Genomic DNA, 19600 nt, shown 5'->3' with positions numbered 1-19600 from the left:
AATTAATTTACCCATAAATTAAAATTAGCTGAAATTGCTCTGTGGATGTATTAAACTTCAGAATCCCTTTGGTGTCATGAGGTCAAGGCGTGATATTGATCAACCAATGGTGTGTTTAGATACCAGCCATGGACGTTTGACACGCCCTCATTTCCATATGGGATAAAGAAATAAAATAATAAATATATAAATGAATAAAATTAATGAAAGTTTGAATAATTAAATAAAACATACATAATTAAAAACATACAGATATGTCGAGAAAATACATTCATTTGAGTGAGTATTTTAGCTTTTTTTATGTGTGGATTTATTTATTATACTGAACAAATATATACACTCAACATGCAACAATTTCAAAGATTTTACTGAGTTACAGGTCATATAAAGAATTCAGTCAATTAAAATAAATTCATTAGGCCCTAATGTATGGATGTCACATGACTGGGAATACAGATATGCATCTGTTGGTCACAGATACCTTAAGAAAAAGGTAGGGGCGTGGATCAGAAAACTAGTCAGTAGCTGGTGTGACCACCATTTGCCTCATGCAGCGCGAAACCTCTCCATCACATAGAGTTGATCAGGCTGTTTATTGTGGCCTGTGGAATGTTGTCTACTCCTTCAATGACTGTATGAAGTTGCTGGATATTTTTTTATTTAACCAGGCAAGTCAGTTAAGAACAAATTCTTATTTACAATGATGGCCTACCCCAGCCAAACCCTATTTTCAATGATGGCCTACCCCAGCCAAATGACGCTGGGGCAATTGTGCGGCGCCCTATGGGAGTGCCGGTCACAGCTGGTTGTGATACAGCCCAGGATCAAACCAGGGTCTGTAGTGACGCCTCTTGCACTCTGATGCAATGCCTTACACCGCTGCACCACTCAGGAGCCTGATATTGGTGGGAACTGGAACCTTGCTGTCCTGTGAAATGTCTTGTGAGTATGCAGGCCATGGACGAACTGTGACATGTTCAACTTCCAGGAATTATGTACAGAATGGCAAAACAATGGTGCTCAGGATCTCGTCACAGTATTTCTGTGCATTCAAAATGCCATCGATAAAAATGCAATTGTGTTCGTTGTCCATAGCTTATGCCTGCCCGTTATTTGACGCGTCAAACGGCGTTTCTTAGTATACTTGCTGCCATCAGTGGATACTGTAGTTCCCACGCTGTCAGAGGACTACAATTCCCACTTAAAATGTATCCTCCCCGGAAATATCTGTTCCTTAAAATTTCCGGTCTCCATTTTTTCTCCGATTGTTTCTCAGAAGAAATATCAAGGTGAGTCTCCCCTATGAAAAATACGTAGAAATTAATGAAATATGAGTATGTAACGCTCATATCAACAGCTGGCGTAAAATAAAAACATTATATCGCGTATTCTTTGAAAACAGATGGGTACCTGCAGGTATATGAGCTCGCTCGTGGCTTGGAATACAAAGCCGATGGAGGCAGTTTAACGTTGGCGTTACTGTAGCTAGCTAAACATGGTTGCCAGCACGGATAACGTTAGTTCGCTAGATGAAACGTCGTCATTAACTGGCAATGCACGCCATCTACCTTGCTTGTTTTTCATCAACATACTTGATAGCTTACTGTCTGGCTAGCTAACGTTAGCTAGTTTCAACTGATCAACAAATGGTGTGGTAAATATTGACTGAATGGAGCTAGCTACTATCTTACTCAATTTAGCTAGCTAACGTTAGTAGCACAAGTATATCTTAATACCCATGTCACATATCTAGCTTGCTAACGACTCTTCATTGGCACAACATACGAGACTAAATAAAGATGGTGGTTGATGCAGACTATGGTATCAATACCATCTCGCTTTATAGTAGCTACACTGTTTTTGTTTGCTTAAATTGTATGCTTATCGATCTCCCTACAGAAGGGGTATTTATACTGTGAAGGAAAAAATGCATCGGAGTTAAACTACTGTCTGGGATTTGACATTACATATTTTTGCTCTGTCAGATAAGCTGGTTATTTGAAAATGATGTGGGACGGACCCAGGAGAGGACCACAAGGGGGCCCACCCTTTCGGTAAGCAGATGGTGGCAATGGCTGTATGCAAAAAAACAAAAAATCTTGTAAAATTATCTTACAAGAGAAAGTTCATGATTTCACATTCTTATGGTGGTTACTTGATTTGAGAGCTACTTAATTTAAAAATGTTTGTAGATGTTTAGAGCCCAAAGTATGAATTCTGACTTTTTGTTCCAGTGGGGACAATCGTGGAGAAATGTTTGGGGGCCGAGATGGCCCTATGTCTGATTTCAGGGGTAGAGACGGAATGAACAGGGGTCCCAGGGGACCACAGGATCGGGGGCCTCCTATGGACATGAGGAGGATGGACTGTCCACCTGATATGAGGGACCGTGATATGGAACCACATGACATACGAGGGAGAGGAGAACCACCTAGGGATTTTCTGGGGAGACCTGGAGAAGAGCCAGACTTCAGCCTCAGAAGGCAGTATGAAATGTCAATCAGGGACAAGCTGCTTAATGCAGCTGCTGGTGGTGGTTTCATGGGGCCTGGGCCAGGCATGGGAGGGAGAGGAATGGGGGGGAGAGATGTGAGGGGGAGAGGCATGGGAGGGAGAGGCATGCCTCCACGAGATCTACGAGAGCCAAATGACAGATTTATTGACATGAGAAACAGGGATATGTTCCGCAAGGATATGCCAGGCTTCAACAATTCAGACATGGATGGAAGGCGAGGAGGATTTCCCATGGAGCCTATGGGTAGAAATGAGGGGTTCAGAGACATGCGTGATAGGGACAGGCCACCCATAGACAGGCCCCCGATGGGCATGGATGACATTGATGGGTTTAATATGGACATGCCTCCACAAGACCGAGATCGAGACAGGGGAATGATAGACTTTGACAGGAGGGGTGCTCCTCCATTGAATCCAAGGAAAAGATTTGAGTCTGATACGGACTTCAGAAACCGCGTTGGACCTCCAGCTGAATTCAGAGGTAGGGATAGATCTCCCGTAAGATTTGCAGACAATGATGGGGCTCTAATGGATGTCAGGGGAAGGCCTGGCGGCCCTCCTGATCTTGGTGGCCCAAACAGACCCAAGTTTGTGGGTACAGATCCAGAAGGCACCCTTAGAGACAGAGAATTCCCAGAAATGGAAGAGGTGTCGCTTGCAGAGGAGTGGAAGAACCGTAAGAAGGAGAAGGACTCTCATCCATCCCCCATGACCAGAGGTCTTCCTCCTTTCTCCAAAGAGATGCCGGGACAGCAATTCCCTCCAGTGTCCAGAGAAGGCAGTCTTCTTGGAGAGCCGGCAAACTTTAAAGAAAGGAACATGCCATCTACAGAATTCCCTGGGAAAAAAGATGGGCCTCCTTTTGACTTCCCTCACCCCAACAGAGAAGCTCCACGTTCCCAGAACTGGGATAAAAAGCCACCCACAGATATCCCTGGCATGGATCTGCCACCTTTTGGCCGTAGAAGTCTTCAGGACCCTGCCTTTCCACCCATGGGTCCTGGGCTCCTGCCAAACATGCCGAACAGAGAGAATGACGGCAAGCGCTGGCCCGAACATGGGGATCCCAAGCAGAATCAAAATGCACCAAATCGAGTTGACAGACCCCCGTACCTCTTGGAGAAGGACAGACCGCCATACATCCTAGAGAAGACTCCACCAACTCCACTGGGCCATGGGCCAAACGATAAAACTCGTTTCAAAGGGCCGAAGGATGCATTGCTTGAACAAGGCCCAGAGAGGGTTAAGCTGGTTCCAGGGCCAGACTTCCAAGGCAAAGACCAGGACTACAGGGACATTGATTACAGAACAGGTCCAGGGATAGTCTTTGACTACAAACATGAGGAGCTGCCAGGACCTGACAAAGTTCTAAAAGAATCCAAAGCAGTCCCGGCTCCAAAATTCAGTGACTCTGGTTCCCAGGTTAGTAAAGCAAATATTTAGACTAAACTCATTGAAAATGTAAATGTTTTTTATTTATTTAAATACAAATTCCATACAAATGTTATTGTACATCTGTTGGTGGTCCATTTTGTCATTTATATGAATTTCAATTGCTTTATTAACCTGTTATTTAATTTGAACTGTCAACTAAAGGATCAGGATTACCGGAGTGCATCTGTGAAGTACAAGGTTACTCATACAATTTGCATCACTGGAATTCCTAAGACAGCCACAATGGAGCAGGTAGGAATCAAAACACAGACATTTAGCGTTTGACTTGATACTTTTCTGATTGCACAAAATCATGCAGTTAGGTGATAGAAGTTTAGTTATATGCCTATAGGTGTGTGTGTGTGTTAAGGTTAGAGCCTAACAATATTTAATTATCGTTTAGATCCTTGGTGCCTTTGCAGTCCGCGATGGTGTCCCAATGCAGGGCATGAAAATCAAGAATGTTGTGCCAGGTGAGACAAAAGTCCCCGTGTGGACATGCTCAACTCGAACGATATCTCGAATCTCCTACGAATTGTTTCGCTGTTTCGCTATTCGAATCATACGCTCATATTCTTTTCAAAGTGTCTTTGTTGCCTCCGATGTTCTCGGTCTTGATGCAATCGCTCATCAGTTCAACAGCCAAGTTTTCTAAGTATGTAGCCATTAGTGTTTTTCATTCCTGACAATGTAGGAAGACTGTCCAAACATCCTTATCGCAGCAGTCTTTGACAGTGATTATCAGTCACTAAAGTTCTTATGACACGCAATCTCTTATGTTGTTCACACCTTTTCCTTATACACCATTTTCTATTTTATTGAAACAAAAAACTATCTGATTACGATAGAATATAGGCAGCAAGTTTATATTAGACTATGTAAGTACTTCAGGTTCTTGGTGTTGCTTTTCTCGTCATTCAGCTTAGACTAAAGTTTTCTCAATGATTTGATTGTAGGACTGCATCAGCCATCTACGTTACATTTTGGATCCCTGAGAAGCTACAATACCAAGTTTCTGAGTGACATAAACTATTATGGCAGGTTTAAAATGCAGCAAGACAATCCATACTTTCTTTCATACAAAGTAGGCCTGTGCCTTAGTAGCACTTAAATCATACACAGTACACATATGCCTTAGTAGCACTTAGGTTATGCTATGCTTGCAGGAATTTACCTTAAGAGGGAAATTTGAAGTAAGCTGTAGTTGGTGTACTTGGGAGTATGTTTACAGACAACATTCAATCCATAGTTGAATCTGGAAAAGATGTTGGTACTGGCTTTTAATGAAGTACAACATTGCCAACTCAAATATTAAAGATAAATGACTAGAATGCATTTTGTGCTGCAAAGGTATGGAGAGATTGGCATACATGTCAAAAAAATGAAGAATTAGGACAATGTTCAATTTCCCCCAATGTATTCATCGAAATGCTACACCATCACCACAAAAATGCTGAATGTGATCTCCTTTCGTGAACTGCTGTCCTTACTGGAATTGACTAACGCAAATCCATCTGTATTTCAAATGCTGTCCCCAGGTTACAGCTACGATACGGCCTATGTGGAGTTCTTAAACCTCGAGGATGCAGTCCACTTCATGGAATCCAACCAGGTGGCCCATCCTCATCTCTCTACATCGGCTGTGCCTTCGGGCAGGAAGAAGGCTTGGGCTGGGGGCGGGCATTTTAGAAGGGGGAGAGGTGGGAGCATGGTTGGTTATTGTTTGGGATAATTTATGGGAGTTACTCCCTACCTGTGGGTGTGTGAATTGACATCGTTGGCGTATGTTCAAGGGGACTTCGCACAACAATAGCTTAATAATGAGGTCAAAGAGGAGGCGTGCTTCTGGTGATGCACTTGGCATTGAAAAGGAAAGAAAAAGAGAAACCACTTCGAACAACATTCTCCAGATTTGCTCTAATGTAATCCTCTTAAATCGGAATGAATTTTGAAATGAAAACAACGAAAACCATCTCTGAGAGAGAAAAAAATAACGTAGTCTCAAAACAATAAATGAGTTAAATGTTTGGATACATGGAATAAGAAATAAGGTACGTTGTATGTCTAATCCCATAGGCATATTATCATAATGGGTCTTGTTCCTGGATTCTTGGTCCTCAGTCCATCCAGGTCTTGGTTGGATACTTTTCTTTACAGTGATATCTGTTCATTTTTAGATAGCAATGTCAGATCCTTTTTATCAGGCTGGGAATAGTAGCTATTGGTGTTATGGTTATTACCTGCAGAATAATATATTAAGGATCCTAAGGTCTTTTCCAGATCACAGACTACTCAGTTTAGATATAATATTAGCTTTGAATCATTTACATATTCCATTATAAAAGTTATTTATGGAACTTGAAGCTCAATAGATTAAAAAAATAAAACGAATGACTGCTGTTCTGGGATGGGTTGTGCTTACACGAGTAAGGCAGCCATTTCTGAGCTAGCGTTCAAGTCTGTATTAGTTTGTTTTTTTCCCTTTCAACTTTACACAGACTTTAAACGTACACAAAGTTGCTTTTAATTTTGGTGGTGGCCATTATCCTTTCAACGGTCCTTTGGTGGCAATATTGGAAAGTTGATCTGTTTACAGTTTGCTGTGACCCTTTTTCCTTTGACTTATTCCTTCTTGGCAATATCCTGCCATCACCTTTGGCTATCCACAAGGCCAACTTTACCTGTGTCTTGGGTGTACTTGCTAGATATGTTCTAGACTACTCTGTGACTGTTTGTCTTGAGGGTTTTACTCATTCGTTGATCTCAACAAGTGGACAATGTTCGATTTCATTCATCTTTCTCTACACAGAGAGAGCTGTGCATCAACCATGGTAACTTTATTCCTTTGCCTTGCTGAATGGAAAGACTCCATCTCTGAATGCATCCTCCACATCAGATCCACTCTTGCCTGCTAAATACAAGCATACATCTTCTTGATGCCCATCCATTTGACAGCAGAGGAATCTTTTCTCTTGACCACAGTTCTTGGCTCACTTTCTCCTTTTGTTGTGAGACCTTTCGATTGGTCCCATTGGTATAGAGCCATGTAAAGTATCAGCAGCCTGCAATGGTTGGTTTTTAGCCATGGTAGCACAGGTGAATGTCAGTGGTGCACGCCATGGGTATAGATTTAGGGTATAGATAACTGATATTCTCCCAACCATATTGGCCTATTCTGGTTCCCATATTGAGGGAATCGTGATGCACTACATTCTTAAGCAACAGAACATCATCTAGGCCAGCCATATCTGGCTCTGCTCAAGGCTGGAAAGAAGCAGAACCAGTGACCGGTGTTACATGTTCCTTTGATGTGTCTTCTATGTTAATTTACCCCATTTGGTAGCTGGTTGCTACAATGGTTTTGGGTCTACCATCCAATGGTTATGATTTAGTTACCTAAGATATTGATTCTAGAAACATGCGCTTCCTCACAATTGTTTCATGTAGTCAGCTGTATCTTTACCCATCAACGACTACATAAAAAGTTTCAAATACACTCGTCTTGGTTCCTGGGTCTTACAATCCTAACCCTGTTAACGATACTGAACTCAGCAAGTATGGGTTATTGTAGATATAACTGCCACTCACCATTTTAGTTCAACTGGAGATTTTGAGTCTACGAACCTACAGCTTGCATGTCAAATCATGCAGTCATGCCTTTATGCAGATTAGTGTCATATACATTTACAGAGCACTGCCGACACAATGGTATATTGAATTTCATGTTGGATTAAGTACACATTTTAAGTACATATTTGAGCCCTATACTGTCAAAGAATATAGCTATCTATATCTAGTAAGACCACTAATATGAAATTCATAATCTCCTCCCCAAAGTACTGTACATGAGAAAAGCTAGAATGTCCACCTCCTGGCAAACAGTAATGCTATAGCATGGAGGAAATACCTTGGAAGGTATTGGTCGATCTAAGTTCCATATCCCTGTCAGAACCATAATGGTCGTCCCCTTTACCCTCACCACAGAGGAGGACTAAACCTGCCACAGTGCATGATGGGAGTCTTATTCTCTTGGAACATTTAGAATTGTGAGTCACTTGGTTGGCAAGGAAGCAGATTCCTCAGTTTGTATCTAGCTCACTCTCTTCCTGTTTTTCAGGGATCCCTGAAGGTTGGCACTAAAACAGCTCTGATGCGATACGTCCAGCCGGACAGAAGTGGCAAGGAAGCTCTAGTAAGTGTTGGATATCACAGTTAGGGCCTTTTTGTAGTTGGAAGTGATTTATTCCCTTTACCTTTGTTCTTGTTTTAAGCATGCTAGTAGCATAGTTATTTTTCTAATTGGTAATGTCCACCCCAAGATTTGTATGCATGCTGGACTTGATTTGCCTGTGCTCCTTATGTTAAGCCATAGGTTGTTGAGACAACCACCACTAAATAACTGATATGCCTTCTCTTGCTGCTTCAGGAACCAGGGCACAAGGCAGGCCCCCCGACCCAGGAACCCCTACTGCCATGCCCAGGCCAGCTCCTGGTCGACAAGGCCAAGAATGAGCACCACAGCCAGGATGTTTCCCAAGCCAAGACACCAGTTGACCCACTGTCCCAGCAGGGCTCATGGCAGCGCAGCTCGGACCTTACCCCAGAGGCCTGGCAGCAGCAGGTGGACCAACAACTTAGACAGCAGGAGGCTGAGCAGCAGGCAGAGTCCTGGGCCAGCCGCAACCCCCCCCGCCAAGGCCCTGGCCCACATCAGATGGACCCCATCTTTAAGGAGAGCAAGAGTGAGTGAGCTGGGGCAATATTGCAATAGTTGGGAATTTAGAATTGGAATAGTTGGGGAGTATGGCATTTAGAATTGGAATAGTTTGGGAGTATGGCATTTAGAATTGGAATAGTTGGGGAGTATGGCATTTGGAATTGGAATAGTTGGGGAGTATGGCATTTAGAATTGGAATAGTTGGGGAGTATGGCATTTAGAATTGGAATAGTTGGGGAGTATGGCATTTAGAATTGGAATAGTTGGGGAGTATGGCATTTAGAATTGGAATAGTTGGGGAGAATGGCATTTAGAATTGGAATAGTTGGAGTATGGCATTTAGAATTGGAATAGTTGGAGTATGGCATTTAGAATTGGAATAGTTGGAGTATGGCATTTAGAATTGGAATAGTTGGAGTATGGCATTTAGAATTGGAATAGTTGGGGAGTATGGCATTTAGAATTGGAATAGTTGGGGAGTATGGCATTTAGAATTGGAATAGTTGGGGAGTATGGCATTTAGAATTGGAATAGTTGGGGAGTAGGGCATTTAGAATTGGAATAGTTGGGGAGTATGGCATTTAGAATTGGAATAGTTGGGGAGTATGGCATTTAGAATTGGAATAGTTGGGGAGTAGGGTATTTAGAAATGGAATCTTTGGGGAGTAGGGAACCCTAGTACGGAGTTGATGGTGTGATTGTTTATTTAAAACATTTGTTTGTTTCTAAGGAAAGCTCAAGATCAGTGTGATTGTTCGTGTTTCCTCACAGCCATGATCATAAAGAATGTGAAGCCCACCACTACAGTGGAGACCATTCTGAAATCCCTGGACCCCTTCGCCTACCTTGATGAGAGGAACGTTCGTCTGGTCAGAGGAAAACCCCCGGGAGCCAAATGCTTTTGCTTCGTAGACATGGACTCCCATGAGGTATCACATAGCTGCCATTACATGTCAGTTGGCCACTTTGTCATGGTTTTTGCACTCCAATGTGTATGAATGTCTGAGAGTTGTACCCTGCTTAATGGATGTTATGTCTGGATGTCATGACGTGTCCTTTCTTCCATCCTAGCAAGTGACCCGTCTGGTAGAGCTCCTCACCAAGCCCAGGCCTCTCTCTATTGACGGGGTCAGGGTTTACGCTGAGGTTGCTAAGCCACTGAAGAACCAAAAGTGAGGGACACTTATATCATGTAACCAAGCTCTTCAATGTAAGACCGGTGATGTTATTTTTTTTCCACTGATGATTTGATGGTTTCTATTCTCCTGGCAGCTACAGAAAAGAGTTTAATAAATCGAACACTTCTCTCCTGGGGTACCCACCTGAGGCCAGTATGACGGAGGTACGTTAGGTGTTTGGTATTATTTTTGGTTTTGTTGAGATAATGTGTTGGTTAGAAAACTAATGTGTTGTTTTGTACTCTAATCGCAGCAGCATTACTATTCATCCCAACCTCCCAACCAACCACCAGGTGGCCCCCCACCTAACATGCAAGGTGAGACCTCTCTCATTAGTCAGTATCCCCATTCAAACACGGTTCTCCCTGAAAATGTATGCCCTCCAGGATCTGTACATGAGGAGACAACAAATATTGCGTCGGGCTGTGGTTGTCTGTCTTTCAGTTCACCATGCGTCAATCGTCAGCTCATGTTGAGTAGAGGATGAGCAGGAAGAAAATGATTTGTATTATTTTTACCTAGGCGGTCATATGGGTGGACCGATAAGCTCAGACCCTCTCTCCAATTCATCTGTTTCGCACTTGAACTCCAGCATGACTTCCGTAAGACACCATAAGACTATTTTATAAGACCACTTTATCCAAAAGTAAAGAAACATTGACAGTTTAAGCAGAGGAAATACATGAGTGAGTGTGAAATGCCCTTCTAACCAATGCTTCCCTCTTCCACATCCTAGGGAGGTGGCTATGCTGAACCTCCACCAGTTGATCCCTACCACCAGGCTCTTGACCCCCAGGTCTCCTCTGCTGCAGCAGCAGGGGGGGTGGCAGCAACAGGAGATCATGGCACTGATGGCTACAGCTATGGTAAGGCCAAACAGTAGGCCAAGTGCCCCTCTCAGACATCAGGGAATATGCCACTTCAGACGCTCTTGTGAATCTGTGGAAAGTATGTGAATAGACAGGAAATTAATCATTGTCATCTTGTCATACTCTTGTAACAGCTGTTTTTTCTTTTTTTGTCCAGCTACTGAAACTCCGGACATGACGAACTACCTGTATGATGCCACGTCTGGGTTCTACTATGATCCCCAGACTACCCTGTACTATGACCCTGCCTCGAGGGTAAGAGTTCTACACAGTAGCTCATATGTGATACATTTTCTTCAAATTACCTTGGTGTGTCTGTTCTACTCTACGTCCTTCATGTCCAACGTGTGTGTGTGTGCAGTATTTCTACAATGCCCAGACCCAGGAGTACCTGTACTGGGACAGTGTGTCCAAGACGTACATCCCCGTTCCCGGAGGACACTCTACAGACACCCAGCTCCCCATTGCCCAGTCTGGTGTTGCCTTGGCACCAGACGTACAGGCCATTCTGGCTAATCCAGCAGCAGACGCTCCTCTGGACATGAAGAGACCAGAGCCAACCCCTCACTTCGACCCTCCCCAGCTCCTGAACCCCACTCCTGCACCTAACCCCAACCCTTCCCCTGAGAGGAGAGAGGAGGAGGACACTGTACCTCGCATAGACAAGAAAGACAACAAAGACAAACCAGGAGAGAAAGAGGAGAAACCCAGGAGCCTAGCCGCTTTCAAGGTTAACCCACAATATAGTCAAGTATAATGAAGCTATAGGAACAATACACCTCCTTATAGATGGTTAACACGCATGTCTGTCTCAGATCATGAAGGATATGGAGCGCTGGGCTAAGATCCAGAACCGTCAGAAGGACAGCGTCCGTGTTCCGTCCCCTGTACTCAAGGCCTCCGGTGGCGGGCTGGACGACAGGAAGTCCTCCAAGGCAGCTGACGCAGCCTTCACCATCTTCGAGAGGAAGGTGGGTACCGGGAGACTCTGACATGCATGCACTTTAATGCAATGGTGTGGAATTAAATCTGTTTTTTCACTGTCCCTCTTCTGTTTCCCTGAACAGGGTGGAGACGACCTCTTCAAGAAGCCTATGGCTCCTCCCAAGAAAGAGGGGAAGGGCTCAAAGGTGAGATTGATTGATTGGTGAGGTCACTGTCAAAAGCCTACAATGTTGTGTATGAGCAGGGGGAAAGAAGGGATGAATTTGATTCCAATCCATTATGTCTGCGGGGTGCCTTCCTCCCTCCCCGGTGACATTGTTTCTGAACTGCTCCCCACCCTTCCCAGCAGTCCATTGGCTCTCTGGGCCTGCTGGCGTCAGACTACGCAGCAACAGGCAGTGATGAGGAGGAGGAGGTGGTGCAGCATGAGGATCCTCAGGCCTCTAGGAGTCAGTCTCAGGAGAAGGAAGACAAGCTGACAGACTGGAAGAAGATGGCGTGTCTGCTGTGTAGGAGACAGTTCCCCAATAAGGACGGCCTGGTGCGCCACCAGCAGCTCTCAGACCTCCACAAGCAAAACATGGAGATCCACATGAAGATCAAGAGATCAAAGAAAGAGCTGGAGGCTTTGGAGAACCAGGAGAAAGAGGTCAGTGGAGGCTAGATTTACACATTTGATAAGTCGTAAAGACATTTACATTACATTTACATTTAAGTCATTTGGCAGACGCTCTTATCCAGAGCGACTTACAAATTGGTGAATTCACCTTCTGACATCCAGTGGAACAGCCACTTTACAATAGTGCATCTAAATCATTTAAGGGGGGGTGAGAAGGATTACTTATCCTATCCTAGGTATTCCTTGAGGAGGTGGGGTTTCAGGTGTCTCCGGAAGGTGGTGATTGACTCCGCTGTCCTGGCGTCGTGAGGGAGTTTGTTCCACCATTGGGGGGCCAGAGCAGCGAACAGTTTTGACTGGGCTGAGCGGGAACTGTACTTCCTCAGTGGTAGGGAGGCGAGCAGGCCAGAGGTGGATGAACGCAGTGCCCTTGTTTGGGTGTAGGGCCTGATCAGAGCCTGGAGGTACTGCGGTGCCGTTCCCCTCACAGCTCCGTAGGCAAGCACCATGGTCTTGTAGCGGATGCGAGCTTCAACTGGAAGCCAGTGGAGAGAGCGGAGGAGCGGGGTGACGTGAGAGAACTTGGGAAGGTTGAACACCAGACGGGCTGCGGCGTTCTGGATGAGTTGTAGGGGTTTAATGGCACAGGCAGGGAGCCCAGCCAACAGCGAGTTGCAGTAATCCAGACGGGAGATGACAAGTGCCTGGATTAGGACCTGCGCCGCTTCCTGTGTGAGGCAGGGTCGTACTCTGCGGATGTTGTAGAGCATGAACCTACAGGAACGGGCCACCGCCTTGATGTTAGTTGAGAACGACAGGGTGTTGTCCAGGATCACGCCAAGGTTCTTAGCGCTCTGGGAGGAGGACACAATGGAGTTGTCGACCGTGATGGCGAGATCATGGAACGGGCAGTCCTTCCCCGGGAGGAAAAGCAGCTCCGTCTTGCTGAGGTTCAGCTTGAGGTGGTGATCCGTCATCCACACTGATATGTCTGCCAGACATGCAGAGATGCGATTCACCACCTGGTCATCAGAAGGGGGAAAGGAGAAGATTAATTGTGTGTTGTCTGCATAGCAATGATAGGAGAGACCATGTGAGGTTATGACAGAGCCAAGTGACTTGGTGTGTAGCGAGAATAGGAGAGGGCCTAGAACAGAGCCCCGTGGGACACCAGTGGTGAGAGCGCGTGGTGAGGAGACAGATTCTCGCCATGCCACCTGGTAGGAGCGACCTGTCAGGTAGGACGCAATCCAAGCGTGGGCTGCGCCGGAGATGCCCAACTCGGAGAGGGTGGAGAGGAGGATCTGATGGTTCACAGTATCGAAGGCAGCCGATAGGTCTAGAAGGATGAGAGCAGAGGAGAGAGAGTTAGCTTTAGCAGTGCAGAGCGCCTCCGTGATACAGAGAAGAGCAGTCTCAGTTGAATGACTAGTCTTGAAACCTGACTGATTTGGATCAAGAAGGTCATTCTGAGAGAGATAGCGGGAGAGCTGGCCAAGGACGGCACGTTCAAGAGTTTTGGAGAGAAAAGAAAGAAGGGATACTGGTCTGTAGTTGTTGACATCGGAGGGATCGAGTGTAGGTTTTTTCAGAAGGGGTGCAACTCTCGCTCTCTTGAAGACGGAAGGGACGTAGCCAGCGGTCAGGGATGAGTTGATGAGCGAGGTGAGGTAAGGGAGAAGGTCTCCGGAAATGGTCTGGAGAAGAGAGGAGGGGATAGGGTCAAGCGGGCAGGTTGTTGGGCGGCCGGCCGTCACAAGAAGCGAGATTTCATCTGGAGAGAGAGGGGAGAGAGGTCAGAGCACAGGGTAGGGCAGTGTGAGCAGAACCAGCGGTGTCGTTTGACTTAGCAAACGAGGATCGGATGTCGTCGACCTTCTTTTCAAAATGGTTGACGAAGTCATCTGCAGAGAGGGAGGGGAGGGGGAGGAGGATTCAGGAGGGAGGAGAAGGTGGCAAAGAGCTTCCTAGGGTTAGAGGCAGATGCTTGGAATTTAGAGTGGTAGAAAGTGGCTTTAGCAGCAGAGACAGAGGAGGAAAATGTAGAGAGGAGGGAGTGAAAGGATGCCAGGTCCGCAGGGAGGCGAGTTTTCCTCCATTTCCGCTCGGCTGCCCGGAGCCCTGTTCTGTGAGCTCGCAATGAGTCGTCGAGCCACGGAGCGGGAGGGGAGGACCGAGCCGGCCTGGAGGATAGGGGACATAGAGAGTCAAAGGATGCAGAAAGGGAAGAGAGGAGGGTTGAGGAGGCAGAATCAGGAGATAGGTTGGAGAAGGTTTGAGCAGAGGGAAGAGATGATAGGATGGAAGAGGAGAGAGTAGCGGGGGAGAGAGAGCGAAGGTTGAGACGGCGCGATACCATCCGAGTAGGGGCAGTGTGGGAAGTGTTGGATGAGAGCGAGAGGGAAAAGGATACAAGGTAGTGGTCGGAGGCTTGGAGGGGAGTTGCAATGAGGTTAGTGGAAGAACAGCATCTAGTAAAGATGAGGTCGAGCGTATTGCCTGCCTTGTGAGTAGGGGGGGATGGTGAGAGGGTGAGGTCAAAAGAGGAGAGGAGTGGAAAGGAGGCAGAGAGGAATGAGTCAAAGGTAGACGTGGGGAGGTTAAAGTCGCCCAGGACTGTGAGAGGTGAGCCGTCCTCAGGAAAGGAGCTTATCAAGGCATCAAGCTCATTGATGAACTCTCCGAGGAACCTGGAGGGCGATAAATGATAAGGATGTTAAGCTTGAAAGGGCTGGTAACTGTGACAGCATGGAATTCAAAGGAGGCGATAGACAGATGGGTAAGGGGAGAAAGAAAGAATGACCACTTGGGAGAGATGAGGATCCCGGTGCCACCACCCCGCTGACCAGAAGCTCTCGGGGTGTGCGAGAACACGTGGGCGGACGAAGAGAGCGCAGTAGGAGTAGCAGTGTTATCTGTGGTGAGCCATGTTTCCGTCAGTGCCAAGAAGTCGAGGGACTGGAGGGAGGCATAGGCTGAGATGAACTCTGCCTTGTTGGCCGCAGATCGGCAGTTCCAGAGGCTACCGGAGACCTGGAACTCCACGTGGGTCGTGCGCGCTGGGACCACCAGATTAGGGTGGCCGCGCGGTGTGGAGCGTTTGTATGGTCTGTGCAGAGAGGAGAGAACAGGGATAGATAGACACATAGTTGACAGGCTACAGGAGAGGCTACGCTAATGCAAAGGACATTGGAATGACAAGTGGACTACACGTCTCGAATGTTCAGAAAGTTAAGCTTACGTAGCAAGAATCTTATTGACTAAAATGATTGAAATGATACAGTACTGCTGGAGTAGGCTAGCTGGCAGTGGCTGCGTTGTTGACTTTGTAGGCTAGCTGGCAGTGGCTGCGTTGTTGACACTACACTAATCAAGACGTTCCGTTGAGAGTAATAGTTTCTACAGTGCTGCTATTCGGGGGCTAGCTGGCTAGCTAGCAGTGTTGATTACGTTTTGACTATTAAAGCAGTTCAATAGTCGTGAAAAGCCTAATTTTAGTTGCCTTAATGTCTCTAACCTCCGATTCAGCTTTGTTCAGGAAGTATTGTTGCAATGTTATATGAACGATGTATTGATGTCTGTAATCTGTTCCATAGCTGAGTGCCAGGGAGTTCAACGGCTCCCCTGAACAGAAGAGAAGGAAATATCAACACCAGAATAGCTGGGTCGGTGGCTCCAGGGACATGCATAAAGGCAGCGAGAGGCCGGGGTTAGGTTCTGAGCCTGTTGAGGTACTATAACATCTTTCTTTTTCAGTCTGTTGTCAAGTTGGGGTTTTTGGTGATTTTAACTCGTTGTTTTTTGTTTGTCTTTTAAAGCTTGGTGGTCATTTTTACCCCAGTTTTTTTAATTATTATTTTTTAACGTGGTGGTGATTTTAACCCCAATTTATTTTTTTACCTCTACGAGATCGGCGTCCACCCTGCGGTACGGTTGAGCTAGTGTGATTAGCATGATTTTGTAAGTAACTGGAAAATTTCCCAGGACAAAGACATGTCTTATATGGGCAGAAAGCTTAAATTCTTGTTAATCTAACTGCACTGTCCAATTGAACTAGTACAGTGAAAAAAAACACCATGCTATTGGTGGAGAGTGCACAACAACTTTTATCACGGCAACTGGTTTGATACCTCTAAAGTTAAATAATGTGCTTCAGTAATTTGCTCTGATTTGTCATCCTGAGAGTCCCAGAGATAAAATGTAGCATAGTTTTGTTTGATAAAATCCATTTTTATATTCAAATGTAGGAACTGGGTTCTACAGTTTGAACCCCTGCTGTGTCCCCCATCTAGATGTGTGAAGGTTAGTGTCTTTTCTGTAGGGAAGCTAATTATCCATCATTTATGACATTCCTGGATTATTATTATATTATATTATTGTGTAAACTGATTTTTTTAATTTCCACATCATTTTTGTATGTTCTCTATCGTTATGAACTTGAAAATGTATTAGTTGACCATTTGGTCAGACTTAATACAACATTTTTAACTGTAATGCAATGGATCATTGGATCCGTCTAAAACTTTGCACATGCACTGCTAAATTGTGCCTAGACTCCAAAGCGATAGAATGGCCTTTCTCTAGCATTTCAAAGTTGATGGGGGAGTGCATGTTTTTTTCTTCTGTATTATTGTTTACCAGATCTAATGTTCTCTTTCATTAATTTCACATTTCCACCAACTTCAAAGTGTTTTATTTGAAATAGTATCAAGAATATGCATATCCTTGCTTCAGGTCCTGAGCTACAGGCAGTTAGATTTGGGTCTGTCCTTTTAGGAAAACATTGGAGAGAGACAAGGGTCTGACCATAACGAGGTTCTATTAAAGCTAGTTGGTGATTTTAACCCGTTTTTCTTATTTAAAGCTCGGTGGTGATTTTAACCCTTTGTGCTTCCTATCTTATCTCCCACAGAGGAAGAAAAAGGAGTCTGTTGTCTGGAATCATGCCACCTATAAACAAGCGGTGCGCAAGGCCATGTTCGCACGCTTCAAAGAACTGGACTGACCTTTCCTCCTTTTCAGTTTATTAAACATTTTGCTACATTGGGTGAGTCACTGAAGACTTGTACGGAATGACACATTTACCCAAACGGTGCACAACGTTCTTCAACCGCGTTTGAGCTATGTTTGCTGTTGGTGGGTGTGACCTGATCAATATTGGCGTGACCTTTTGAAATCGGTAAACTAATGCAGTGCACCATACACAATTGTCCTCCGTACCACCATACTCAACATTCTTAATAATGGCACCGTTTCCTTTGAATCAAACATTGCACATCATTCTGTTCTGCTTAACACACATCACATCACCCAATCCCAACTGTGTCCCTGTGTTTGTATGTATGAGGAACATTGGTTGAATTAATGTGCCTGCCAAACCCTAGCGGATCTTTTGGACTGAGCCCACCTCTTACTGAATCTGTGGGCCCACCTCACTGTACTACCAGCAATGCAATCTGTCCGTAGCCGTAGCTGTTGAGACAATGGAGCTGTAGGGAGACCGTTAGGGCCTCCACATTTCTTCAGTGTTCTCTATGCTTGTTGGGTGGGCTATTCACCCCCCCCCCCCCAGTACTGACAGCCAGATGATCTGAGAGACTGGATTAATGTGAGCAAGATGGCAGGTGAGTGGGAGAAGAAGCAGTGGAGTTGGTGCTAAGTTGCTCTACAGACTCAACCCAAATAGCAAGCTGTCTTTGACCTCCGAATCAATCCTTTTATGGGATGTAGCTTTTTGTTTTGCCATGTGTTGTGTGTGGCTGATGTGTAGTGTTATTGCAGTCAGATCTGGCGTTGTAGAATACTTGTTGTACGCCACCGGGCGGTTTCAGCTACACACGGTCATTTATTTTAACACAGCCTTTTTACATGGACTTATTCCTTTCCTTGTTTGATTTATACTCTGTGTGCGCACCTTTTTTTAAGTAAAATGTCAAATCTACTTGAAATTGAGTCTGGGGTTTATTTCTGTGAAATGTGTGTGATATTAGTTTGGAAAGGTGTGCATGGACTGTTTCTGTCAGACAAATGATGTTCAGCAACTCTCCATTGGGTGGCAGCAGTGTTCTTTTGAGATATGTACAGTCACTGAACCTGAAATGTTACATCGTTACCCATTCAGATAATGCAATGAACTGGAATACGCCTATGATTTTTAACATTTATATTAAAAAAAAAAAAGTTTTTATGGAATTTGCACAATAGTCTTTGCTCATTGGTCTTGGGTATTGTTGACAGTGATGAGAAATAGGATGTTGTAAAACTGACTTGTCTGTCCATTGGCATTGCCATGGCTACCCAGACTCCTTGCCACGCCCACAGCCCTTAATTTTTTCTCAGCAATAAGTCTGGATCTGAGTAACCCCTGACCCTACACTGAATGCCAACACATTCGGGGCCATCTGATTGGTCCAGAAACATGGGTTGTGCCATAGCCAGAACACAGTGGGCAAAGCGGCTGTGAGACTGTAATTGGATTACCTTGTGATACCGGATGCTATTGCTCTGGGACTAAATATCAGATGTTAATGTCAATGGTTCCAAGCCACGTGCCAGCTCTCTGCTTATGGCTCCTTTTTATTTGATTTGTCCCCTGAAGTTGTGTAGCTTGCTCTAATTAACCCTCGAGTCATATCTGAAGTCGCTGTGTCCATGGATTCTTGACCCCGGCCTTCAGTCAGTCAATGTAGAACAGAACAGCCTTACGTTGCCCTGTCTTACTCTGTACATTTACAAGACTCCACTGAAGGGAAAATGGACCCATTGATTTGTGTTTTGTGATTTTAGTTCACATCAGCAGGTTACCTTTGACTCAAACTTTGCTGTCTCCCATCCAACCTGCTCCTTTATTTTCAAGCCTCCAACACAGAGTGGTTAATGCCGTTTCTAACCAGAGGCGTTCTCAGTGAGGGGAGTCATTAAGTCTGGAGACAGACACATGGCAGGGAAGCAGCACAACTCAGTGGAAAGCCTGTCTTGGCAGGGAAACAAGACAAGTGCATAGCATTACCACCAACAATGACAGGTTAAAGGGCATGTGTTTTGGAGAAAAAAACAGCTTGAAATCACATGACTTTCTATCCAACTTTTGTTTTTGGTGTCCTAAATGCTATGGTTCAGTAATTAATTTCATACTTCCAATTGCAGCTCTTATCCCTTAGTATTATTTATTTTTTTCACGGCGAGCCAAGCGTTTGATTATGTCAGTGCTGATGGCAGAACAGAATCCATACCCCTCTGGTGGATGGTTTGAAGTAGAGGTGGTAAGGTATGATTGGTGATGCCATGCTGGGTCAACAGATACTCCATCATTGGTAACCCACCA

General features: G+C 45.1%; 1 protein-coding gene across 6 annotated transcripts; it reads left to right on the top strand.

The window, feature by feature from the left end:
- The first annotated feature begins 1245 nt into the window (after positions 1 to 1245).
- LOC135540293 (RNA-binding protein 6-like) lies at positions 1246 to 18463 on the top strand. Of its 6 annotated transcripts, XM_064966865.1 has the most exons (22): positions 1246 to 1289; positions 1986 to 2054; positions 2235 to 3936; positions 4111 to 4200; positions 4352 to 4421; positions 5487 to 5560; positions 8066 to 8140; positions 8375 to 8690; positions 9437 to 9594; positions 9737 to 9837; positions 9938 to 10007; positions 10097 to 10160; positions 10366 to 10445; positions 10580 to 10709; positions 10870 to 10967; positions 11074 to 11442; positions 11528 to 11683; positions 11780 to 11842; positions 12004 to 12306; positions 15873 to 16007; positions 16524 to 16578; positions 17189 to 17274. In XM_064966865.1, exons 2-21 carry the CDS (start codon positions 2005 to 2007, stop codon positions 16542 to 16544), a joined length of 4125 nt encoding a protein of 1374 aa, XP_064822937.1. In that variant the 5' UTR covers positions 1246 to 1289; positions 1986 to 2004; the 3' UTR covers positions 16545 to 16578; positions 17189 to 17274. The 6 variants fall into 6 exon arrangements, with proteins under 6 accessions (XP_064822937.1, XP_064822936.1, XP_064822935.1 ...); XM_064966864.1 differs by lacking the exon at positions 16524 to 16578 and having other exon boundaries at positions 2292 to 3936; positions 17189 to 18463; XM_064966863.1 differs by lacking the exon at positions 16524 to 16578 and having other exon boundaries at positions 10100 to 10160; positions 17189 to 18463.
- Positions 18464 to 19600: the final 1137 nt, after the last annotated feature.

Source organism: Oncorhynchus masou, chromosome 5 (assembly GCF_036934945.1).
Source record: "Oncorhynchus masou masou isolate Uvic2021 chromosome 5, UVic_Omas_1.1, whole genome shotgun sequence".
Taxonomy (NCBI): Eukaryota; Metazoa; Chordata; class Actinopteri; order Salmoniformes; family Salmonidae; genus Oncorhynchus; species Oncorhynchus masou.
This window is presented reverse-complemented; position numbering and strand designations above follow the sequence as displayed.